Genomic DNA, 26,168 nt, shown 5'->3' with positions numbered 1-26,168 from the left:
TGAAAAGGCACGCCATACCCCACGCCAAATGAACCAAGAATGGTTAACCTTGGAGTTCAAAGATAAAAAGTAATCTACTGGGCATCCGAGCAGAAAGAACGAGTCTCTAAGGAGAAAAAAAACCAATCAGGTTTGCTTTAGACATTACCCTGGTAACACTCAACATTACCCCAGTAACACTAGACATTACCCCCGTAACACTCAACGCTAGAAGGCAATGAACAATTCGCACAAGGTCTTCGTGGCAAGAGAGACCCAAGAGTTTGATGCTCAAATAGTTGCTCACTTGTCAGGCAGCAAGTAAGGCATTGCCGCATGTAAAGACTCGGGCGGCCCGGTGGGGGTGGCTCAAGCCTGTAATCCCAGCACTTTGGGAGGTGGAGGCAGGTGAATCACTTGAGGTCAGGAGTTCGAGACCAGCCTGGCCAACATGGCAAAACCCCTTCTTTACTAAAAATACAAAAATTAGCCGGGCGTGGTGGCGGGCGCCTGTAATCCCAGCTACTCCGAGGCTGAGGCAGGAGAATCGATTGAACCCGAGAGGCGGAGGTTGCAGTGAGCTGAGATTGCACCACTGCACTCCAGCCTGGTGACAGAGTGAGACTCCATCTCAAAAAAAAAAAAAAAAAAAAAAAAAGACTCGGGCCGGGCTGTTACTCAGGGGAGCACTTGTTAGAACAATGAGCAGGGGCAAATCCCGGCTGGATGACTGGGAAGCTGCCCCAGGGACTGGGGCAGAGTGTGGAACCGGAATCTCTGGAAACAAGTCTTTTTTTTTTTTTTTTAATCAAACAAAAGAGATTTCTAAGTTTTTTGCGTTCCTTAGAAGTGAGGGCTTTGTCAAACATTTTTATCTACTCTGGGAAATGCACAATGATTAGAAAAGTCCATGTCATAATAGTTTCCTTTTTTTTCTTTGAGACGGAGTCTCACTCTGTCACCCAGGCTGGAGTGCAGTGGCACAACCTCAGTTCACTGCAGCCTCCGCCTCCCGGGTTCAAGTGATTCTCCTCCCTCAGCCTCCCAAGTAGCTGGGACTACAGGCGCCCGCCACCACGCCTGGCTAGTTTTTGTGTTTTTAGTAGAGATGGGGTTTCACCATCTTGGCCAGGCTGGTCTTGAACTCCTAACCTCGTGATCTGCCCGCCTCGGCCTCCAAAAGTGCTGGGATTACAGGCGTGAACCACCTCCCCCGGCCATCATAGTAATTTTCCAAACTTCTAGTAGTACTCCAAAACCTTGAAAGTACTCCAGAACATCATAGTAGTACTCCAAAACCTCGAAAACAGCTTGGAATAGCTTAAGAAGTATAACCTGAAGATTTTAAAATGTCAGAAATTAGCCTTTTATAAATTGTACAGAATATTTATTTTTATAAAAAAAAGATGATGTTTTCTGGACACATAGGTATTTAGATTACTTCTACCCTGCAAGACTCTTGTGAAAATAAAACAAATAGAAAAGGAGAAACAAGTCAAAGGGAAGAAAGGAAAAGCTGGCTTACAGCATGTGAATTACTTCTGGACGCTCTGGTTCTTGAACGGCCCTATGCAGCCTCCTCTGTGTATCTGAGCATTCCATGTCTTCAATACCAGATTTGAAAGAAAGAAATTGGAGAAAGCACAGAAACAAGTCTTCAACGCAGTGGAAGAGGTGGTGCTGCCAGGCAGCTGTGGTAAACCCTGCAGAAGGCAATCACGAATGTAAAGAAGTATAGTGAGTTCTTAGACCTGTTGCTTTGATGTCCATTTTGAATATAAGTTTAACTCTCTCACACCAGAAGCAGGGCTCGGTCACCCTCGACATGGTTTACAGTTTTTTTATTATTTTTGTTTCTGTTTTTGAGACGGAGTCTCGCTCTGTTGCCCAGGCTGGAGTGCGGTGGCACGATCTCGGCTCAATGCAACCTCTGCCTCCTGGGTTCAAGCGATTCTCCTGCCTCAGCCTCCCAAGTGGCTGCGATTACAGGCATCCGCCACCACCCCCAGCTAATTTTTGTATTTTTAGTAGAGATGGGGTTTCACCATGTTGGCCAGGCTGGTCTCGAACTCCTGACATCAGGTGATCCACCCACCTCGGCCTCCCAAAGTGTCAGGATTACAGGCGTGAGCCGCCGCGCCCGGACGGTTTATAGTTCTGCACCTGCAGCACTTCCCCAGTTCCTCAGTGTGGTCGATCCAGACGTCTGCCTTGTGCCACTTCCTCCTGGTGACCACCTCGCTGTGGGACAGCGGGAACAGCCGGCCGGACCAACCCACCCCCTGTGTGGCTGTGCAAGTAGGCCACAGGGATGGCCTCTCAGTCAGTCGGCGACCACGGACCTTGAGGCTGCCTGTCCTAACCCCACCAATTAGAACCCTTGTGGGAAAGCTGCTTGGGTAACACCCTGGGCCCCAGTAAAGGCTTTGGCCCACAGGTCTCTCCTCCCTCTTCCTCTCCCTCTCTTCACCCGTGGTTGAGCATGCGTGTCCTGGACCATCCCCCCTTATCAGCCCCGAGAGGCACAGCCCTTTCTGGATCTGGAAGGAGCGCGCTGCTTTGATTCCATGTGTCCTGTGCCGCTGCCCCCTCTGTGTCCACCTGAGCCACACGCCCCAGCCTCACCCTCCTCTGGGTCCCAGCCTCACCCTCCTCTGGGTCCAGCCTCTCCTGGAAGGTGAATGACATGGATATGACCTCTCCAGAGAGAGGCCTCAAGACTAAATTGGAGAAAAACAAGACAAAAAGAGATAAAGACAAGACAGCGGGGAAGGGAAAGAGGAGCGGGTTGGGGAGGGCAGAGGCACTGGTTTCCTCAGTTTGTCGGGCTTCAATGATGTTTCCTGACTTTTACCTGGAAAATCGAGTGATGGAGGCCTAAGTAGACTTCACGGCACAAATACAAACACCAAGAAAGATAATGAGTTAAAGTTGGATGAAGACGAGAGAAAGGAAGGGTGAGGAAGATAAAGTAATACAGTTTCTGCACAGGGAAAGAGCAATGTGTGCTGTCTCCAGAGGCTTGACTTCTGCTTCCAGCCGTGTGTGAGTGCATTCATTTTTCTATCGCTGTGTCACAGATTACAGACGTGGGGGCTTAAAACAACACATTTATTATCTCATGGTTCTGTAGGTCATAGAAGCCCAGCCTAGGTCTCGCTGGGCTAAAATGGGAGGTGTCAGCAGAGTTACGTTCCTTCCTGGAGGCTCCAGGGGGAAACCATTTCCTTCCCTTTTCCGGCTTCTAGAAGCTGCCGCATCTGTTGAATCATGGCCCCCTGCTCCATCTTCAAAGCCAGCATAGTGGCATCTCTCTGGCCCCTCTTCCAAAATCACATCTGTCTCCCTCTGGTTACAGCTGGGAAGGGGTCTTCACTTTTCAGGACTTATGTGATTAGATTCACCCAGATGATCCAGGACAGTCTCCCTGGATCACATCTGCAAAGTCTCTTTTGCAATGAAAGGTAACATATGGACAGGTTCCAGAATGTGACATAGTCTGGAGCGTGGATATCTTTGGGGGGGCCGTTATTCTGTCTTCTGCAGTGGGTTACGTATCCTGATCAACCCTTCTGTTAAGACAACAAAAACACTGGGAACATATTTGTAAAAATCAATGAGCTGGTGATAAAGAAACAAAAACACATGCCGAAGTAAAGGCAGGAATCCAGACAGGTGGGCTGACTTCCTCCTTATGGGTGTTTGCCCAACTGGGTGAGCTTAAGGGCCAATCTTTATCACCTGGCTGGGCATGCGAGCGAGACAAAACCCAGGGCCCGCCCAAGGCAAGCCCCCCTTTAAAGCCGGGACCCCAACAGGCCTCACCCCCAACGTCAGGAAGAGTAGAAGTACCCACCTCCATACACACACTGCTGCCACCACCACCACCAAGGGATTGCAAAAGAAATTCTCTTTCTCGTACTTTGATGTTAGCAGGACGAGCCGCAGACAAAATCCTCAGACACGGGATTAAAGGAGGAAGAGGTTTATTCAGCTGGGAGCATCAGCAGACTTGCATCTTAAGAACCGAGCTCCCTGAAAAAGAAATTCTTGGCCTTTTTAAAGGCTTATGGCTCTAAGGGGTCCACGTGAAAAGGTCATGATAAATCGAGCAAGCATGGGGAACGTGACTGGGGGCTACACGCATCAGCTAACAGAACAAAGTTTTGCAATGCTTTTTCATACAATGTCTGGAATTTACAGATAACACAAGTAGTTTAGGTTAGGGGTTGATATTATTATTATTACTTTTTTTTAACTCCTAGGACCGGGTAGTGGTGCCAAGGTTGTCTGGCTATTTATCTTACTTCTGTTTATTTCTAACTTTTTGCTTTCTCTCTTTCCTCCTGTCTTGTGAACTAAGCAAGGTTGGGGGAGGAGGGCAGCAGGAGTAGTAGTGGTCTCCTTCCTTATTGACAGTAGGTGGAAAGAGAACTAACCTAGAGCACGTGTTACAGATTGCATTGTGCCCCACCCCCCATCTTGAAACTCTTAACTCTCAATACCTGTAAATGTGCTCTTATTTGGAAATAGGGTCTTTACAGATGTAATCAATTTAAGATGAGGTCATTAAGGTGGACCCTAATCCAGTCTTACCAGGGTCCTTGTAGAAAGGGGAAACTTGGACACAGAGAGAGACCTGCACACAGAACACCGTGTGAAGATGGAGACAAAGATTGGGATGACAATCTTGTAGAAGCTAAGGAACATCAAAGATTGCCAGCAACCACCAGGCACTAGGGGAGAGGCATGGAACGGATTCTCCCCTAGAGCCTCCAGAGGGAACCAACCCTGCCGACACCCATATCTTGGACTTCGGGCCTCCAGAACTATGAGACAACAAATTGTTGTTCCAGCCATGGAGTGTGTGGTACTTTGTACTGCACCAGTAATACGATATGCAACTCTGATTTGCCACCTAAGAAGGTTCCAGCCTGAAATTACACTTCCTTTGGTTCTGAAAAACCTGGAGCTAAGAGTTTAAAGTAGAATACGGGGATTTTGGCTCTCCTCGGTGCCTGGAAAAAGGAAATGCAAATCCAGTTTCACCCTCAAATAATCCCCAGAGGTAATGTTCTAAGAAATACACATTAACTGTCAAAAAGCATAGATCACACAAGGAAACAAGATGCATTGCACAGAGGCAGCAAAAACCACGGGGTGCAGAATCAGATCCACAGAAGCAGAATACAAAATAGTTGTGTGTAATGTAGAATAGAAAGGATTGGAAATACGTGTAAAGAGTAAGAAACTCTGAAAATAACCAAGTCAGTTGGGAAAAGATCAAGCAGAACTTCTAGTGCTGCAAAATCTGGGTTGGAACTGGCAGGAAATTGGATTTGGAATGGACACCACGTCGCATGGTGTGGCCCAAAGAAGAGGTGCAGTTCGGCGGGGACATTTATAAGGCGTGCAGGAAGGCCAGTGCCATTGCTAGACACACAGTGGGTTTGCATTCCAGAGAAAGACACTGTTGCCTCCACCCCATGACTACCTTCTTATAGTGCAAGCATGAGAAAATGGCTTGTCAGGTGGAGGAAACATGGAAACTACTTGGGTCCCAGTGGCTTCTGGGAATTTTCAGAAAACGCCTGCTGCCCAGCCCCCCAGGACCTTGGAGTGCAGGGGAACTTGTACCTCCCTTTGCTAACAGAAGAAAGTTCTTGGTCCTGGGGGAAGCTGGATTTTGAAGCAGTCTGTCTGAGAGAAGGAAAATGGCCCTTGATGTCTCGCTGTTCATCACAGTGAGCTCTCAGGGTCAAGCAGCCCTTTTGTACCACAGATATTTACATCACAATGTATGGGTTTAACCTTGGATTAGACAAGAAAGAATCGGTGAACTGGAAAATAGTTCTAATGACATCCTTGACGATGCAGAGATGAAACTAATGAAGGCAGAGATGGAAGGAGAAGTTCCAACGTACATATAATTTAGACATTCCAGAAGAAGAAAGTAAAATGGATGAGGAAGTAGAATGGATAAGAAGCAATATTTGAAGAGACACTGGGTTTGTGTCTGCAAGTAAACTTGAGAGGTAATCTAGGTGTTCAACATAAGGACTGTAACTCTTAGGTGAGTCCCAGTGCTGAACTAGGCCCAGAGACAGTGGACTCGTGGGGCAGGGGGCAGGGGAGCATGCAACATACTGAGACACCAGCTGGGGCAGCCAAGAGGGTTCTGGCATCAGCCCTCCCCTAACCCTAGGCTGCACAGCTTGTAGTTCTAAAAGAGACCCCTTTCTTCCGCTTGAGGAGAGGACAAGGAAGAGTGGGGAGGACTTTGTTTTGCATCTTGGATACCAGCTCAGCCACAGCAGGATAGGGCACTGGTCAGAGTCATGAGGCCCCTGTTCCAGGCCAAGCTCCCAGATGACATTTCTAGACACACCCTGGGTCAGAAGGGAACCTGCTACTTTGAAGGGAAGGACCCAGTCCTGGAAGCATTCTCAATCACCTGTTAACTGAAGAGCCCTTGGGCCCTGAATAACCAGCAGTGATACCCAGGTACTATAAGTTGAGAGCCTTGGGTGAGCCTCTGAGACTTGCTGGCTTCAAGTACTGGCACGGCCACAGTGGGGTAGAGCGCCAAGTGGGCTGTTGAGGTCCTCGATTCCAGGACTTGACTCTTGGACAGCATTTCTGGATGTGCCCTGGGCCAGAGGAGAGCCCATTGCCCTGAACGGTGAGTCCCAGGCCAGGCAGCATTCACCACGAGCTGCCTTAAGAGACCTTGGGTCTTAAGGGAACATTGGCTGATAGTCTAGCAGTACTCCTCATGGCCTGGGGTGGTGGTGGCTTTGGGGTGAGGCTCCTCTGCCTTTGGAAAGGAGACGGAAGAGTGGGAAGGACTGCTGCTTGTGGTTGGAGTGCCAGCTCAGCCACAATACAATGGAACACCAGGTAGACTTCTAAACTTTTTGACGCTAGTCCCTGACTCCCAGATGGCACCTCTGGACCCACCTGAGGCCTAGGGGACGTTGCTGCCCTGAAGGGAAAGACACAGGCATAGCTGGCTTTGCCACCTTCCGATTGCAGAGCCCCAGGGCCTTGAGTGAACATAGGCAATAGCCATGGAGTTTATAGCAGGCCTTGGGCAAGACCCAGTGCTGTACTGGCTTCAGGTCTGACCCAGTGCAGTCACAGTGGTGGTGGTCACAGGGGTGCTTTTGTCACTCCATCCCCAGCTTTAGGTGACTCAGAACAGAGAGAGAGAGACTCTGTTTGTTTGGGAGAAGGAAAGGGAAGAGAACAAGAGTCTCTGCCTGATAATCCAGAGAATTCTCCTGCATCTTTTCCAAGACCATCAAGGCAGTACCTCTATGAGTCTGCAAGAACCACAGAGTTACTAAGCTTGGGGTGCCCCCTAAAGCAGATACAGCTTAGATCACGACATCCAAGTCTTTTCAAATCCGGAAAGCCTTCCCAAGAAGGATGGCTACAAATAAGCCCAGACAGAGAAGACTATAATAAATACCTAACTCTTCAATGCCCAGGTGCCAAAAAACATCTACTAGCATCAATCCCATCCAGGAAAACATGACCTCACCAAATGAACTAAGTAGAAGGCACCAGGAACCAATTCTGGAAAAACAGAGATACGTGACCTTTCAGACAGAGAATTCAAACAGTAGCTGTGTTGAGGAGACTTAAAGAAATTCCAGATAAACACAGAGAAGGAATTCAGAATTATATCAGATAAATTTACAAAGATACTGAAATAATTTAAAAGAATCAAGCAGAAATTCTGAAGCTGAAAAATGCAATTGGTATACTGAAGATTGCACCAGGATCCTTTAACATCAGAATTGATCAAGCAGAAGAAAGCATTAGTGAGCTCGAAGATAGGCTATTTGAAAATACACAGTCAGAGGAGACAAAAAAGAATAAAAGCAATGAAACACACCTACAGGATCTAGAAAATAGCCTCAAAGGGGGCAAATCTAAGCGTTATTAGCGTTAAAGAGGAGGTAGAGAAACATATAGGGGCAGAAAATTATTCAAAGGGATAATAGAGAACTTCCCAAACCTAAAGAAAGAGATCGATATCCAAGTACAAGAAGGTTATAGAACACCAAGCAGATTTAACCCAAGAAAACTACCTCAAGGCATTTAATAATCAAACTCCCAAAGGTCAAGGATAAAGAAAAGATCCTAAAAGCCGCAAGGGAAAGGGAACAAATAACACACAATGGGGCTCCAATATGTCTGGCAGCAGACTTTTCAGTAGAAACCTTACAGGCCAGGAGACAGAGGCATGACATACTTAAAGTGGTGAAGCCAAAAAAAAAAAAAAAAAAAAAAAAAAACCGTTTACCCTAGAATAGTATATCCAGTGAAAATATCCTTCAAACATGAAGGAGAAATAGACTTTCCCAGACAAACCAAAGCTTAGGGATTTCACCAACATCAGACCTGTCCTACAAGAAATGCTAAAGGGAGTAATTTGATCAGAAGGAAAAGAACATTAATGAGCAATAAATGATCACCTGAAGGTACAAAACTCACTGGTAATAGTAAGTACACAGAAGAACACAGAATATTATCACACTGTAACTGTGGTGTAAACTAGTCTTATCCTAAGTAGAAAGATGAAACAATGAACCCATCAAAAAGAATAACTACAACAACTTTTCAGGACATACTCAGTATAATAAAATATAAATAGAAACATCAAAAAGTTAAAAAACAGGGACGAAGTTAAGGCATAGAGTCTTTATTAGTTTTCTTTTTGCTTATTCGTTTATGCAGATAGTGTTAAGTTGTTATCAGGTTAAAATCATGAGTTATAAGATAGTATTTGCAAGTCTCATGGTAACCTCAAACCAAAAAACATACAATAGATACACAAAATATAAAAAGCAAGAAACTAAATCATATCACCAGAGAAAATCACTTTCACTAGAGGAAGACGGAGAGGAAAGATAGAAGAAGGCGAAGACCACAAAACCAGAAAACAAATCAAAATGGCAGGAATAAGCCCTTCCTTATCAATAATAACATTGAATATAAATGGACTAAACTCTCCAATCAAAAGACATAGACTGGCTGAATGGATGAACAAACAAGACCATTGATCTGTTGCCTACAAGAAACATACTTCACTTATAAAAACACACATAGATTTAAAATAAATGGATGGAAAAAGATATTTCATGGAAACCAAAGAGCGGGAGTTGCTATACCTAGACAAAATAGATTTCAAGACAAAAACTGTAATAAGAGACAAAGAAGGTCACTATATAATGATAAAGGGGTCAATTCAGTAAGAGCATATTTTCAAAGTAATTCTGTGAGGCCATTATTACCCTGATATTGAAACCAGACAAAGACACATCATAAAAAGAAAACTACAGGCCAATATCTCTGATGAATATTGATGTAACAGTCCTCAGTAAAATACTAGCAAACCAAATTCAACAATACATTAGAAAGATCATTCATCATGACCAAGTGGGATACATCATATGCAAGTGGTTCAACATGTGCAAATCAATCAATGTGATACATATCAACAGAATGAAGAATATAAACCATATGATCATTTCAATTGCTGCTGAAAAAGTATTTAATAAAATTCAACGTCCCTTCATAATTAAAAAAAAAATTAAAAACTGGGGATAGAATGGCTGGGTGCGGTTAATCCCAGCACTTTGGGAGGCCGAGGTGGGCGGATCACGAGGTCAGGAGATCGAGACCATCCTGGCTAACATGGTGATACCCTGTCTCTACTAAAAATACAAAAAATGTAGCCGGGTGTGATGGCGGGCACCTGTAGTCCCAGCTACTCAGGAGGCTGAGGCAGGAGAATGGCATGAACCTGGGAGGTGGAGTTTGCAGTGAGCTGAGATCGCACCACTGCACTCCAGCCTGGGTGACAGAGTGAAACTCCATCTCAAAAAAAAAAAAAAAAAAAAAAAAATTGGGGACAGAAGGAACATAGCTCAACATAATAAAAGCCATATACAAAAGACCCACAGCTAGGATTATACTGAATGGGGAAAAACTGAAACCCTTTCCTCTAAAATCTGGACCATGACAAGGATGCCACTGTCATCACTGTTATTCAACATAGTACTAGAAGTCATAGCTAGAACAATCAGACAAGAGAAAGATACAAAGGGCCTCCACAATGGAAAGGTAGAAGTCAAATTAACTTAATTGCACACTTTAAAATAACTTAGTGTAATTGGATTTTTGGTAACTCAAAGGATAAATACTTGAGGGGATTTATACCCCATTCTCCATGATGTACCTATTTCATATTGCATAACTGTATCAAAGCATCTCATGTACCCCATAAATATATACACTTACTGTGTACACACAAAAATTAAAAATAAAAGAAATCTTCAAAAAAGAGAAACTCTCAGAAGTCAAAGACAGAGATAAATTTGAAAGCAGTGAGAGAAATGCAATTCATCACATATAAGGAAACCCCTAGAAGATTATCAGTGAATTTCTCAGAAGAAATCTCATAGGCCAGGAGAGAGTGGGATCATATATTCACAGGGCTGAAAGGATAAAACTGTCAACCTTGGGAAAGATGTCCAGAAATGAAGGAGAGATCAAGGCTTTCCCAAACAAACAAAAGCTGTGGGAATTCATTATCACTGCCTTACAAGAAATGCTAAAGGGAGTTTCTCAAGTTGAAATGAAAGGACAGTAACAACATGAAGACACAAAAGTATAAAAACTCTGTAAAGATAAAAATATAGTCAAATTGGGAGTACTCTCCCACTGTGTCTTAGTCCATTTTGCACTGCCGTAACAGGGTGACACGGACTGGGTAATTTATAAAGAACAAAAATGTATTTCTCACAGTTTCGGAAGCTGGGGAGTCCAAGATCAAGGCATCAGCATCTGGTGTCTGGTGAGGGTCTTCTTGCTACATTCTCACATGGCAGAGGCAGAGGGTAGAAGAGCAAAAGGGGACAAACTTCTTCCATCAAGCCCTTTAATAATGGCAGAGCCATCGTGATCTAAACACCCCAAAGGACACGCTTCCCAATACTGTTGCACTGGGGACTAAATTTTAATATGAATTTTGTAGAAGACAAAAACATCCAAAGCATAGCATATTGTAATGGTGACACATAAATTATTTTTAACTCTAGTATAAAATTTAAAGAATAATTATAGCAATAATTTGTTAATGGATACACAATATATAAAAGATGTAAAGTATGACCCCAATAACATAAAATGTGGGAGAAATTAAAGTGTAGAGTTTTTGTATGTGGCTAAAGTTTAGTTGTTATCAGCTTAAACTGTTATAACTATAAAATGTTGTACATAAACCTCCTGGTAACCACAAAGAAAAATAATTGTAGTACACCCACAAAAGATAAAAGGGAGTCAAAGCATACCACTACAAAAAAAAAAATCTCACAAAGACAGCGAGAGAGGAAGATAGGAACAATGAAACTACAAAACAATCAGAAAACAATGAACAAAATGGCAGTAGTAAGTCCTTACCTATTAATAATTACTTTAAATTTAAGTTGATTAAATTATCTACTCAGAAGCCACTAAGCGGTTGAATGGATTAAAAACCAAAACAAAACAAAATCCAACTATATGCTGCTTACGGGAGACTTGGTTTAGCTTTAAGGACACAGATAAGCTGAAAAATGTTACTCTATCCAAATGAGAAGCAAAAGAGAACATAAGTGGCTACACTTACATCAGACAAAATAGACTTTAAATCAAAACTATCCCAAGAGACAAAGACGGTTGTCATATAATGATAAATGGATCAATTCATCAAGAGGAGGTAACAATTCAAAAAATACATATACTAGGCTGGGCGCGGTGGCTCACGCCTGTAATCCCAGCACTTTGGGAGGTCAAGGCGGGCAGATCACAAGGTCAGGAGTTCGAGACCAGACTGACCAATATGGTGAAACCCTGTCTCTACTAAAAAAATACAAAAATTAGCCGGGTATGGTGGTGTGTGCCTGTAGTCCCAGCTACTCAGGAGGCTGAGACAGAAGAATCCCTTGAACCTGGGAGGCGGAGGTTGCAATGAGCCGAGATCATGCCACGGCACTCTAGCCTGGGCAACAGAGCAAGACTCTGTCTCTCTCTCTCTCTCTCTCTCTCTATATATATACACACACACACACACACACACACACACACACACACACACCCAACATGGGAGCACCTAACTCTGTAAAGCAAATATTAACATAACTGAAGGGAAAATAGATTACAATAATAGTAGAGGACTTCAACACTTTAAATAGTGGACAGATTATCCAGGTGGAAAATCAGTAAGAAAACAGGAGACTTGAGCAACACTACAGAGCAAATGGCCCTAACAGATAGATTCAGAACATCCCATCCAATGACAGCAGAACACACATTCTTGTCAAGTGCACATGGAACATTCTCCAGGAAAGATCATATGTTAGCTCACAAAACAAGTCTTAACACATTTAAGAAGATTGAAATCATATCAAGTATTTCCAACCACAATGGTATAAAACTAGAAATCAATAACAGGAGGAAAAGTGGAAATTTTAAACGTGTGGAAATTTAACAACACACTCCCGAACAACCAATGAGTGGAATAAGAAATCAAAAGGGAAATAAAATAATATCTTGAGGCAAATGAAAATGGAAATGTAACATACCAAACCTCATAGGAGGCAGCAAAAGTGATTCCAGGTGGGAAGTTTATAGCAATAAATGCCTACATGAAGAATGATCTCAAATAAACAACCTAACTTCACACCTCAAGGAACTATAAAATGAGGAACAAATTAAGCCCAAAGTTAGCAGAAGGAAAGAAAGAAAGATCAGAGCAGAAATAAAAATAAATGAAATACAGACTTAAGAAACAATACACAGGATCAACAAAACTAAGAGTTGAGGTTTTTTGAAAAGGTTACCAAAACTGACAAACCTTAGGCTAGACTAAAATAAAAAGACTCAAATAAATAAAATTATAAATGAAAGAGGAAAGATTACAACTGATACCAAAGAAATAATAGATAACTATGCCAACAAATTGGATAACCTAGAAATGAATAAATTGCTAGAAGCAGACAGCCGACCAAGACTGAATCCCAAAACAAACTAGAAAATCGGCCAGGGCGTGGTGGCTCACGTCTGTAATCCCAGCACTTTGGGAGGCCGAGGCGGGTGGATCACCTGAGGTCAGGAGACCAGCCTGGCCAACATGGTGAAACCCCGTCTATACTAAAAATACAAAAATTAGCCAGGCGTGGTGGTGCAGCCTGTAATCCCAGCTACTCAGGAGGCTGAGGAAGGAGAATCACTTGAACTCGGGAGGTGGAGGTTGCAGTGAGCTGAGATTGTGCCACTGCACTCCAGCCTGCATGATGGGAGCAAGACTGCACCTCAAAAAAACAAACACACAAAAACAAAACAAACAAAAAACTAGAAAATCTGAACAGACCAATAATGAGTAAGGAGATTGAATCAGTGATCAAACACCTCCCAACAAAAAATAGCCCAGGATATCTGATGCCTTCGCTGGTGAATTCTGCCAAACATTTAAGAAAGAATTAATGCTGATTCTTCTCAAACTCTTCCAAAAAATTCAAGAGGAAAGAACACTTCCAAACTCATTTTATGAGGCCAGAATTACCCTGATACCAAAGCCAGACAAGGACATTACAAGAAAAGAAAATTATGGGCCAATATCCTTGATGAACACAGGTGCAAAAATCCTCACCAAAATATTAGCAAACCAAATTCAACAGCACATTACAAAGATGATGCATAGTGATCAAGTGGATTTTATCCTTGGCGGAGGTGACTTCTTTGAGGTGACAGCCCCTCTGCTGGTGTGGTCTGGAAGAGAAGATCTGAGCCAGGCTGAGCCTAGGCTGTCAGTCCCAGCCAGTGTTAAGATCAGCCCCCATTTGCCTGCTAGTCCCCTTCTGAGCCTAGGTCCAGCTCCCCCAGGTTGTAATACTCACGTGTGGCCACCAGGGGCGGTGTTTCCTGCCAAGGCTACTCTTCCAGGGCAGACAGCCTGGAGGTGACCAATGACTTTCATCCGTGGTGGGCTGCTGCCCTCACCTGAGTATCTGGAAGGGCATTCAGATTCTGGGGCCCAAAGAGAGCATTGCACAGTCCTCCCACCCTCCGTTCTGTGCAAGACGCACAGTTCCCTGGCTGCCCAGCCAGCACCAGCATCTCCTTTGAAGGTTACTCTTGCTCCTGCAGCCGGATGGAGAGTCCTGGTCAGTGCTGGAAGGGCAAAGCTCCCAGACACCAGTGGGAAATGCAAAAAGGCAAAATGCAGGGTAAGAACTGTGGCCAGCTGGACTAGGAGTGACCCACCTAAGTGTGTCCAATGGGTTTTGGGCCCCATGTGGCCAGCTTTTCAAGATTGAAGCTTGGAAATCTGGATTTTTACAGGAAGTTTCCAGGGCAACACATACAAAGACACAAAGCACGGCATGGGTCATGCCAGGGGTCCCCTGCCCCTGGGCAGGCAGCATGAGAGCCCTGGAAGCTTTGGCTGACCAGCCGAGGGGTCTAGGTGGTGCTTGTGGGTCTCAGACCCTGGCTGAGCCCAGGCTTCCAGCTTCTGCCCTCACTCTTGCTTCTCCATCCTCTCCAAACCCCCAGTGCAGACTGGGGCCCTACGCCAGGGCTGAGGTCAGCTCCCCACTGTGGGCAGGAAGTCCTTCTGAAGCTCCATGTCCTGTGTCCCCATCAGACGGTGGCAGTGCCTGTGGCCATGGACACAGTGCCCCGAGATGATTTCTTTTCTTTTTTCTTTTTTTTGAGATGGAGTCTAGCTCTAGTCTCAGGCTAGAGTGCAGTGGTGCAATCTCGGCTCACTGCAACCTCTGCCTCCCGGGTTCGAGCCATTCTCCTGCCTCAGCTTCCCAAGTAGCTGGGACTACAGGCGCACACCACCACGCCCGGCTAATATATATTTTTTAAATTTTAGTAGAGATGGGGTTTCACCATGTTAGCCAGGATGGTCTTGATCTCCTGACCTCATGATCTGCCTGCCTCGGCCTCCCATAGTGCTGGGATTACAGACGTCAGCCACCGCGTCTGACCCCGAGATGACTTTGAAGCACTCCTGGCACCTCCTGGCACGGGCTCAGCCGCCGGGATCCACCATGTTTCTGTGGATTCCACTGCAGATTCCATCCACCATGTTTCTTTCACTCACAAACAGTGCTAGGCCATGGAGTGGAGAGGGTGCTCCGGGGAATAAGGATCTGCATTCCGGCCCTCAGGAGCCCCAGCCCACAACTGCCAGGTGGGGGTCACTTCAGCAGCTCATTCCTGGGAATGCCTGTGCCCAGATGGCTTCAGGCCTGGAGCCATTTCCACCTGCCCCTGTGCGTCGGTGTCAGGCAGATGGGGGCAGCCACCTGCTTCTCAGGAAGGACCTCACCGTTACCCTGGGAGGGCATCTCTTCTACTTTGACAGAGGGTAGAAAACATTCTGCCTTCATGAAATCATGGGGATATTCAGTGGTAGTTTTCTTTGTCAGGTTCTTATTGAAAAATAAAATCTTGGCAGTGGAAATTCAGCCCTTGAAAATTGTTCTGGAAATTTCCCTGGCCCATGAATCACCTGAGTCTGGCACCTGTTGGCTGTGTTCTCCCTCAGTTTTCCCATCTCCACGATGGGTAGCAGTTGTTGCTGTCTCATTTGAGATGACATGTGCAAAGCCTTTAGCACGCCGCCTGACTCCCAGCAGGCCCTCAGAGGTGACTGGGACACTGCCTTCCTCCTGGTCAGTGGTGATGTTGGCTGTTATAGTTTGGGTTGGGGTTGCTGTTGCTCATGTCCTCTTTCACAGGGCTGCACGCAGAGCTCGGTGGAGGAGCCTCCTCCCCCAACACCTCCGCTTTTTCCTCCCTGGACTTCTGCCCCGTCACATGGCAGCCTGCAGGCACCTCCCTCTGTCCTGGAAGCCTGGCCAGCAAGTGGGGGCCAAGGGCTGGTGGGGGCCTGCAGAGAGGGCCAGCCTGAGCCAGAGGAAGAGTATTGGGGTTGGCCCAGGTATGTCCAGGCCATGAGGGCAGAGGAACAAGTCCACCACAGTCCCCACTGGAGTGGTGGCGGGGAGGGCAGTGAACCTGGAGGCAGCCCCTCACTCCTGAATGTAGAGTCAACTGTGACTTTGATTTGCACCACAATTTTCTTCAGAGTGCACTAAACGTAGAGTCATACTCATTTTACCAGGCCAGCATTACCCTGATACCAAAGCCAGATAACATTACAAGAAAGAAAATTATAGACCGATATCCTTGATGAACATAGATGCAAAAATCCTCATCAAAATATTAGCAAACGAGCCAGGCGCGGAGGCTCACACCTGCAATCCTAACACGCTGGGAGGCTGAGGTGGGGGGATCAGGAGTCAGGAGTCAGGGGGATTGAGGTCAGGAGTTCCAAACCTGTTAGGTAACATGGGGTACCTTAAAATGGCGCCGTACCTTAAGATGGGGCCGGTTCCGGGTTCTTCTCCCCTCCTTGACCGAGCACTGTCTGAACCTGCCAAAGGAGGGCCAATCAGAAAGAAGCATCTCCCGCCTTCCCTTGGGCCCGCCCCAGCCCAATCCACGTAGGCCCAAGGGTTATAAAACCCAGCACACCAGCAGCCCTCTCTCTCTTCTCTTCCTTCTCCTTGCGTGGTGCCGCTCAATACCTCCAATAAAGATCTCTTGACCGCGACCGGTGTAGTTTGGTCTCCGCCAGGCCCCTTTCAAAACCAGCTTGGCCATTCATGGTGAAACCTCGTCTCTACTAAAAATACAAAAAATTAGCTGGGCATGGTGGTGCACACCTATAATCCCAGCTACTTGGGAGGCTGAGGCAGGAGAATCGCTTGAACCGGGAAGGCAGAGGTTGCAGTGAGCCGAGATTGTGCTACCGCACTCCAGCCTGGGCGACAGAGCAAGACTCCGTCTAAAAAAAAAAAAATTAGCAAACCAAATTCAACAGCACATTAAAAAGATCATGCACCGTGATCAAGTGGATTTTATCCCTGGTGGAGGTGACTTCTTTGAGGTGGCAGCCCCTCTGTTGGTGTGATCTAGAGCAGGACTGAAGGAAATTTACTCAGGGAAATTTACAAGGCTTCTGTGAAACTGACATGGCAGGGCTTCCAGCCTCCCGTTCCAAGATGGGAAAACTAAGTCTCAGCAAAGGGAGAGGTGATGAGACCACCCCGAGATCGTATAGAACCCTGTCTTGGCCTCTTTTTCTGGAGCCTGGCCCCTCCAGAGCTGTGACTACTAGTCCCTGGGGGGGGAGACAGCCTTTCCACCTCTCCCAGACCTGAGCTGGGTGCTAACAGGCCCTGCTGGATGAAAATCCTACGATGCTAACAGACAGCTAACAGGCCAGGACCGGCCCCCAGCCACCACCCCTTGTCCAAAGTGCAGGGTCATTGTGCTGCCCTCTTGGCTTGTAACAGTTTTGCAACAGTTGCCACTTGTCTTTGAGTGCAGGGACAGGAGAGGTGTGGGCTACCCGGCCACTGCCCTGGGGCTGTGGTGACTGTTGTGTCTCTCTCTGATGCACCTGCACGTCCAGGGCTCCTGGAAGAACTCGGGCCACACTCCTTCCTTGCCCTATTGAGCTCATTCGTCACCCTGTTGGGTGAGAACAGCCCTAGCTCAGGCCGCTGGTCAAGCCACACCATCCAAAGAAGAGGTCCTCTGCCCCAGGACCCCCACACCACCCCAGGTAAGCCTCAAACTGGTGGGGCCAGCTTTCCACTAGGCAGCCAGGGGCCTAAGCCAGTGGGCCCTTTGCCTTTGAGGCAGGGACTGAGAATGGTGTCGGCACATGGTCAGGCCCTGAGCCCAGGCCCCCTCCTCTAAGAGGTCCTCCTGGATTCCCTGCTGGAGGGAAGCCAGCCTCATGGTGTCATGCCTCTCCCTGGATCTGTCTGCTTCGTGGACCCTGAGCCCCTCGAGGGCAGGGGCTGGGTCTTAGATGTCACTATAGGTTTCCCAGCAGTGCTTTGTATACATTAGGCGTTCAGTAAATGTAGAGGATAGACAAGCTGGCAACAAGACAGTCGTACATCCTCGGTGTGAATAAGAACACAATGATTCGATTGGTATTAATTACAGCAGTTTACTATATGATCGCTTCCGGTATTGGCAGCTGGCATCACTACAATATTAACAGACTGCCATTGAAATGCCCCTGTCTTTGATCCAGCACGAGGAGGAGATCTTACTTTACATCAGCACCTGTTCTGATTCTTTGGGCATCCAGAGGTGTATTCTTTCTGGGTTTCCTCCACACACCTCCTCTGGGTGTCTACTTCTGTCTGGGAATGGGTATTTGCCCCAGCCCAGAGTCAGGCTGCAGCATCCAGTCTGCCTCCTCCACCAGCTTGTTGTGTGGCCCCCTCCCTGGGCACTGTTGTCCCCAACAGTCAGTGGAGGCTGGAATCCCTGCCCTGGGGCCTATGTGCTGTGCAGTAAAAGCCAGTGGCTCGGGGGCGTCTCCCCAGACACCAGAGGGATCTGGGAGCTTGGGAAAGCAGGACACAGACAGACCAGGAGACCCTGTCCCTGGGAAGCTGACCCAGGCCTTCTCACTCGCCTCTGAAGGCAGAGAGCGTCCCGTCCCTGGGGGTGAGCAAACTGGGGCATGTGCTGAGATGACCTCACCAAAGGAGCCTCCCTGCGATGGACGGGCCCCTGGCCCAAGCTGCTGCTGACCCCACCTTTCCTGCCCACCCTGCCTGTGCGTAGCTCCTTTTGGGCATGGGGAGCTCAGGCAGGCTCCAGCAGGCAGGGGTGCCTGGGTTCACTGCAGCAACCCTGACGCCTCTGTTTCAGAGACGAGGAAATGAGGGTTGGAGCGGGAGGCTGACTGCCAGGTCGCCTACGGGTAATGGGGCATGGGGTTCACAGTCCTGCTCTGCCGCCCTCAGGGGGAGCTGCCCACAGGGCTGGCCTAGAAGCCCGGACTAAGCTGGCCAAGAAGCCGCGGTGGTGGGCGGTACGCTCCGCCCAGATCCTGGGCGGCGACATGGGGCTGGCAGCGAGGGTGGGGGGCGGGGGAGGCCTGGAGTTCCGGCCAGGCCGCTGCTTGGGAAGCAAGAAGGTGAAGGCACCTCTGCTGGGCCAAGCACTCTTAGGGCCGAGGGGCGCTGCAGCTGACTAGAGGTACTTGGAGGTACACCCTCAGGGAGGGACAAGGCTGGGGCCTCCCCTATGTGGGCGGGGCTGGGCCTGGTGGGAGCTGGCTGGGATCTCCCTCTGCCTCTGGCTGCAGGGACTATCCAGCTGCATGAGCAGGACCAGGGTTCACCATATGGGCAGCTGCCTCCCCGCCCCCTGCCGCTCCTCCCCACAACAGTCTGCCTTCCCCCACCAGGCAAAGGTGCCAGGCCCTCTCCTCACTTGACCCCCGCCACCCCGAGCCTGGGCGGAGGAGGGCGTTCCTGGGTCCCCTGCTTTGCAGTGAGGTTAAGTTGTTGCTCAAGGCCCCAGTCCTGTGACAAAACCCCCACCCGTCTGTCTGATCCCAAGCCCAGGGCTGTCCTCAGCCCTCACTCCTGGGAAGCTGACTCAGGTACGGGACAGAGTTGGAGGGGGCAAGAGAGCGGGTTAATGTGGAGGCAGCTGTTTCCAGGGAGGTGGCAGGCAGGAGAGGCTCCGGGCTGTCCCCACTGGGGCCGCTGCCAGCCCCCAGCCCCCAGTCTGGCAGTCAGGAGAGCCCTGACTGACCAGGCAGGTGGTGAAGGGGCACGTGGCAGCCTCCGGCGCCAGCAGCCATCGCATTGGGCACAGTCGGAAGGAGGAGGGAGGCTTTTGCCCAGAGCTGACCAGGTGTGCTGTGCCAGGTGGCACCATGGTGGGGGGTGGGGCGGGGGTGTTCAGCCTTGGAGAGCCTTCTTCGGTGCCACTGAAGCTGGCTTTCCCCTGGTGGGGCACCACTTCTGGGGGCTCCTGGAAGACTGTGAACCTTCAAGGACTGAAGGTATGTACAGACATGCGCAGGAGGCATGCCTCCTTGTCCGGGGCCACCTCTGCAGGCAGGAGGCAGGCGGGCTGACACACTGAGGGCTGAGATGCTGAGGACAAGCTCCAACACCTCCGCGCTCCCCTATGCCGCTCCAATCAGACTCCCTGCTCCCTCCCTTGGGATGGGGCACTGGGGCAGGAGATGGGGGACAGCCCTGACAAGCCTGAGAGCTGGGATCCCCCTCACATCCCCACCGTGCCTAGGACAGGGCTCTGCACCTCATCAGGGCTTGGGCGGTGCCCGCAGTTCAGGTGGGACAGGGTGTGGCAGTGGGTCCTGAGTCCCCCTGGGATGGTCAGAAGAGGGGGCAGGAGAGAGTCCCCGACACGGCCACATGGAGGCCCTGGGACCCTGGTCACCTCAGGGAGCCTCTCCATATGTCAGACTCCCCCGCCGTGAAGTAGAGACATTATCATGTGCCTATAGGTGTTCAATGAGAGTGAACGAACGTGCATAGCTACGGTCCGCTCTTGAAAAAGGAGGCTGACTTTCTTAGCTAATTACATCAGTCATTGGTACTGACGTAGGAGGCACAGCACTTCACACCTTGGATCACAGCCACATCCCTTTCACTTTTCCTGCAGATCCCAGAAAAGGGCAGTGGAGGTGCACATTGGGCAGGACACCACCCCACCCCTCCATTGAGGGCTGTTGTGAGACCTTGGTTCTTAACTTCTTAGGTTAAAGAAGTTAGGCTGGGCACAGTGGCTCACGCCTGTAATCCCAGCACTTTGGGAGGCCGAGGCACGCGGATCACCTGAGGTCAGGAGTTCAAGACCAGCCTGGCCAACATGGTGAAACCCTGTCTCTACTAAAGATACAAAAATTAGCCAGGCACGGTGGCATGCACCTATAATCCCAGCTACTTGGGAGGCTGAGGTGGGAGAATCGCTTGAACCCGGGAGGCAGAGGTTGCAGTGAGCTGAGATCATGCCACTGCACTGTAGCCTGGATGACAGAGTGAGACTCTTTCTCAAAAAAAAAAAAAAAAAGAATTTAAACATGAGACACATAGCAAAAGAGCTGCAGCATACAGCAATTTATTGCAAAGGAAAAAGAACATTTTGAAAAGTTAGGTGCAGATGCACCCTGGGAGAGAAAGGATTCCGGGGGGTTGCTGCTCCTGAGGGTGAGGCAGCGTTGACGATTGCTGGAGAAACCCCCTTTCAGGGAGTCTTCCACAATTATTCATAAGCGGGTGGAAAGAGAGGAAGAGAGGTTACTAGGCAGCATGTGATGGCAGGTCCTCTGGGTGCACATGTGGTAGCTGTACATGCTTGTTCATGTGTCACATGTCTCATTCGCATCTTTTTTTTTTTTTTTGAGATGGAGTTTCACTCTTGTTGCCCAGGCTGGAGTGCAATGGCACAATCTTGGCTCACTGCAACCTCCGCCTCCTGGGTTTAAGCAAATCTCCTGTCTCAGCCTCCCGAGTAGCTGGGATTACAGGCATGCGCCACCACACCCGGCTAATGTTGTATTTTTAGTAGAGATGGGTTTTCTCCATGTTGGTCAGGCTGGTCTCGAACTCCTGACCTCAGGTAATCTGCCTGCCTCGGCCTCCCAAAGTGCTGGGATTACAGGCATGAGCCACGGAGCGCGGCCTCATTAGCATCTTAAAATCTCCACCCAGGGATGTGTTTTTTTACTATTAGAATGAGCAAAGGGTCAGTTTGAGGACAGGTAAAATCAATGTGCGCGTGCCTTCTCCAGGGGAAAGGCCCTACTGCAGACAGCTTTGCTTGAACGAGCTCAGTTAACACCAGCTCAGTTACAATGCAAATGTGGAGGCTGATTGTGTTGATTGCAGTCACCACGGTTGCTGCGTCCCCAGGACATGGTGACTCCTTTGACAGCCTGTCCTGCCTCGCTCGCACCCAAGGAGACATCTGTCTTCATCAGCGCCTTCTCTCCTGAGAAGGAGGGCTCCCTCTCCCTCTTGCATTCTCATTGTTATCGGATTTTTCTGGCTGGGGAGATCTGGGAGGGCTTCCTGAAGGAGGAGGGAATTGGGATAGGTCAGCTGGGAAGGAGCAGAGGGGAGGAAGGCCTGTTAACCCAGCTTCTGAGCCCCTACTCTGCAATCCCAGGTGGCCCCAAGGGAGCAGAGCCGGGACACCACATCCTTCATCACCTTCCGCCTTAGGTCCCACCAAGCTTTGGGGCTGATGAGGGGGCAACACCTCTTGTCTGGGTTTGGGAGGGGCCTGCCCAGGAGGAGGTGCTGGCTCCAGGCTTGGGGGTTGGGTGCCCCATCTCAATGCTGCCTGCTGATACCCTGTGGCCTCTGCTGTAGCATCCACAATGCCTCTCCCTCCTCCTGGCTCTCTGTCTGGTAGTGTAAGTGACTCCATCCCTCAATACAACCCCGCCCTGCCCTGCTGTGCCACCACCACCGCCTTCTCTGGGCACTCCTGCCTCCTGGGTCCCATCCCCATACCGCAGGACCTGGGGTCTGCCCCAGCACAGACCTGTGGGGTCCTAGGGCCGCTTGGCCCCTCAGGAGCATCTTGAGCTCTGAAAGGTCTCTTGAGGCTGGCGGGACAGCTCCCTCCCAGCCCCAGCCTCTCGCTGTCTGTGATCTGGAGGTGAGTGTCCCTGAGACTGAAGCTCCTCCTTTCCAGCTGTTGGTCCTCTGTCCTCAGTCCCCTCCCCATCCTCCCTGCCCGGCCTCATGGGGCAGCCTGCTTTCCTCAGGTCTCACTTTGGATCTCTGCCAGCCACATCAACCACTCTTCTCTGCACCCCCCCTTGTGGCCCTGACCCCCGCTCCTACCCAGAGCTTGGCACTCCCTGTCTTTTCTGTGTGCTGGCAGGGACCTATCCTCACCATGGTTGCCCCTGGCACTGAGCCTACTGCATACCAGGCCCTTAATACATACACACAGAATGAATGAATGAATGAATGAATGAGTGAATGAATGAATGAGTGAATGAATGAATGCCATGGGGAAGCGGCAGGAGGAAGGCCCTGGGAGGTAACACCATAGGGCCCTTATTCCCCTGGGTACTCAGCACAGCCCCCACCATGTCCCCTCTGCACCCCACCCAGCTCTGATTCTCTCCCCAGCTCCCTGTTTTGCTGAGGCCCGGAGACCCCATGGCCTCACTGAGTCGAGCCCTACGTGTGGCCGCTGCCCATCCTCGCCAGAGCCCTACCCGGGGCGTAGGGCCATTCAACCTGTCCAATGCAGCTGGCCCCACAGCCGAGAAGAGTGTGCCGCATCAGCGGACCCTGAAGGAGGGACAAGGCACCTCGGTGGTGGCTCAAGGCCCAAGCCGGCCCCTGCCCAGCACAGCCAACGTGGTGGTCATCGGTGGAGGCAGCTTGGGCTGCCAGACCCTGTACCACCTGGCCAAGCTGGGCATGAGTGGGGCGGTGCTGCTGGAGCGGGAGCGGCTGACCTCCGGGACCACCTGGCACACGGCAGGTAGGGACTGGGGGCCAGGTAGGGGCAGGGAAGGATAGGACATAACGAGGGGCCACAGCCCATTGCTAGCTGGGACCGTTCTTGGTTCACAACCACCAGCCTGGGGAAGAGACCCTGGGGAAGGGTGCATGGCCAATTTGCAGGTGGGCGGAGCTGGGGGCACCACTTGCCCTCCAAGTCTCTGAAGAGCTGTGGTGGGAGGAGGGAGCAGATGCTGCTTGTGTGGCCTGGAGAGTGAAGCTGGGGCCAGGGCTGGAAACTCCAGGCAGCTGTCCAGAGGGCAGAAGCCCCTTTCCTGGACAGAGCCACCAGGATTGAAGGCATTCCAGGGAGTGGAGGAGGACGGACGGGGACCATTGAGGGTGAAGCAGACCTGTGTCTTCCGTGAGCACCAGAGGCTTCTACAGTTCTCATTCTCCTAACTAACCAGTGGGCATATATTAAACACCTATGGTGTGCATGTCCCAGGATAGCCGACCTTCTGCCTTCACCCTTTCAACCATGGGTGTCCTGGTAAACTGGATCTCCTGACCTGCAGTGTTGGCCAGTTCCTGTGGTATAAACACTCCCACCTTGGCCAATAGCAAGCCACCAGTATGAGGTCACTGACTGTGGAGTTGGGAAGAGGTTTACCCCCGGGCTCCTGAGAGTTGATGCGAGCCGGCTCCCACACACCACTGCTCCAACTCTTGCTCTTGCCTTCTCACTGGCCCCCTAGCTGGGCTGTCATAGCCCCTTCCCTGATGTTTCACCAGCCATACCCCTGGCCTGCCACCCCTCAGATTCAGCTGCTGGAGGGCAGCCTTTGTTGGGGAGAGTGCAGATTTAGGCTTCATTCAGTAGTGGGTTGGTGTCTCGGCCCCCCCTCCACTCACCTGCTCTGTGACTTTGGCCACAGAACTGTTGGTGCCACTTGAACTTGATCTATAAGAGAATCACGGCCTCCTCATAGGGCATGACAGGCTTAGCACAGGGCTTGGCACACAACGGGTGCTCCAAAAATGGGGGCCTTTGCTGTGTCACTCTCTGAACTGCCTAAGGGCGGGACCTCCCTCACATTCATCTTGGTCCAGTTATTTCCTGCTCAACAACCTCTCCAGGCCCCCTAGGGCCTGCAGAGAAAGACCCTGCAGAGAAAGACACCCATAGTTGAATATCAGGGTATCCCCTGATATTCGTCTGGGGGAAGGAGGTGCAGTCCCCTCCCTGGGGAGTGATGGTACCCACCCTCCTGGGCAGGACTGCTGTGGCAGCTGAGGCCCAGTGACGTGGAGGTGGAGCTTCTGGCCCACACTCGGCGCGTGGTGAGCCGGGACCTGGAGGAGGAGACGGGACTACACACAGGCTGGATCCAGAACGGGGGCCTCTTCATTGCGTCCAACCGGCAGCGCCTGGACGAGTACAAGAGGCTCATGTCGGTGTGTGCTCCCCTGCGGGGGACAAGGAGGGGGGCTTGGGTGGGTGGGTGCATCCCTGGGGGGTCCTATTGGTGGGTGCACCCCCTGTGGGGGGTGGGGTGGGCTCCCTGCGAGGGTGGAGGTACGCGGGGGGTTCATGTCCGTGTGCGCATCCCTTACGGGGCTGGGGGTGGGGGGCTCGTGTGGATGAGTCTGCCTCCTGCGGGGTCGGGGGTGGGGCTCATGTCGGTGGGCACCCTTCTGCTGCGAGAGGACACGCCACAGGCAAGGAGCCCCAGCAGGTGACAGATCTGGGTTCCAGCCCTAGCGCTGCCCCTTGCTGGCTGTGCCACCTGGAAAAAGCGACTTTCCCAGGCTTCATTCAGAATTCCCAGACAGAGAATCTGATTGGCTCAACTCTTGCCTGTCCCAGTGGTCCACGCCTGAGGACACTGATTGGCTGTCCTTGGGCCAATCAAATGTGGGGGCGTGGTCTATCTGACAGTCTGAAACTGAGGATCTTGGCCTCTCTTGGCAGCTGGTCTGACTGGGAAACCGCTCAGGCCCAAAGTATTAGACCTGTGGGGTTATTTACTTTATATAATAGACAGGCACTGGTCTGCGTTCTTTGTCAATGACCTGCACTATTCTCACCCCCACTTCACCTGAGTGAGCCTGAAGCGACTTTGTCCCAGGTTGGTCACACAGCTGGTGAGGGTCGGATTGGCACAGGCAGCCTGGCCCCCGAGCCTGCCTCAATGCAGTATCCCCTGCTCCTTAACTCTTATGCTTGAAGCGGGTTCAAGGGACAGGCTCCAGGGGCTTGGGGACCGGCTAAGGTTTCTGGGAGAAAGCGAGGCTGGGGTTTGCTGTGGATGCCCAGTTGGGGAGGGGAGTGGCCCAGGGATCTGCTCCCCACGGACTCAGTTAACCTCCCCTGGGTCCCCCTAGCTGGGCAAGGCGTATGGTGTGGAATCCCATGTGCTGAGCCCGGCAGAGACCAAGACTCTGTACCCGCTGATGAATGTGGACGACCTCTATGGGACCCTGTATGTGCCTCACGACGGTACCATGGACCCCGCTGGCACCTGTACCACCCTTGCCAGGGCAGCTTCTGCCCGAGGAGCACAGGTACTGATGGCTGCCCGGCTCTGGGTCCCCTTTTCCCAGCCCACTCCTCCTGCCTTAGAACCCCGAGAGCAGAAGGCAAGAGAACAGGAGCCATTCTCTGACTGCTGTGTGACTTTGGGCCAGTGAGGACCTCTCTGGGCCTTCTGGCCCACTCCTGCCAAGGGGACGCAATGCCTTCGGTCTGTTCACAGACATCAGGTCGTGCCGTGAGTGCACCCATTC

General features: G+C 50.2%; 1 protein-coding gene across 1 annotated transcript in view; it reads left to right on the top strand.

The window, feature by feature from the left end:
* The first annotated feature begins 19,909 nt into the window (after positions 1 to 19,909).
* The window catches only part of SARDH (sarcosine dehydrogenase), a 73,288-nt gene continuing 67,029 nt past the window's right edge, over positions 19,910 to 26,168 (top strand). The window contains exons 1-4 of the mRNA XM_030818128.1: positions 19,910 to 19,942; positions 23,058 to 23,418; positions 24,658 to 24,836; positions 25,767 to 25,946. Of these exons, the coding sequence (XP_030673988.1) occupies positions 23,088 to 23,418; positions 24,658 to 24,836; positions 25,767 to 25,946 (690 nt within the window). The 5' untranslated portion in view covers positions 19,910 to 19,942; positions 23,058 to 23,087. The remainder of the gene's footprint in view (positions 19,943 to 23,057; positions 23,419 to 24,657; positions 24,837 to 25,766; positions 25,947 to 26,168) is intronic.

Source organism: Nomascus leucogenys, chromosome 8 (genome assembly GCF_006542625.1).
Source record: "Nomascus leucogenys isolate Asia chromosome 8, Asia_NLE_v1, whole genome shotgun sequence".
NCBI classification, from domain to species: Eukaryota; Metazoa; Chordata; class Mammalia; order Primates; family Hylobatidae; genus Nomascus; species Nomascus leucogenys.
Note: the sequence above shows the minus strand (reverse complement) of the source record. Positions and strands in the feature narration are given on the sequence as shown.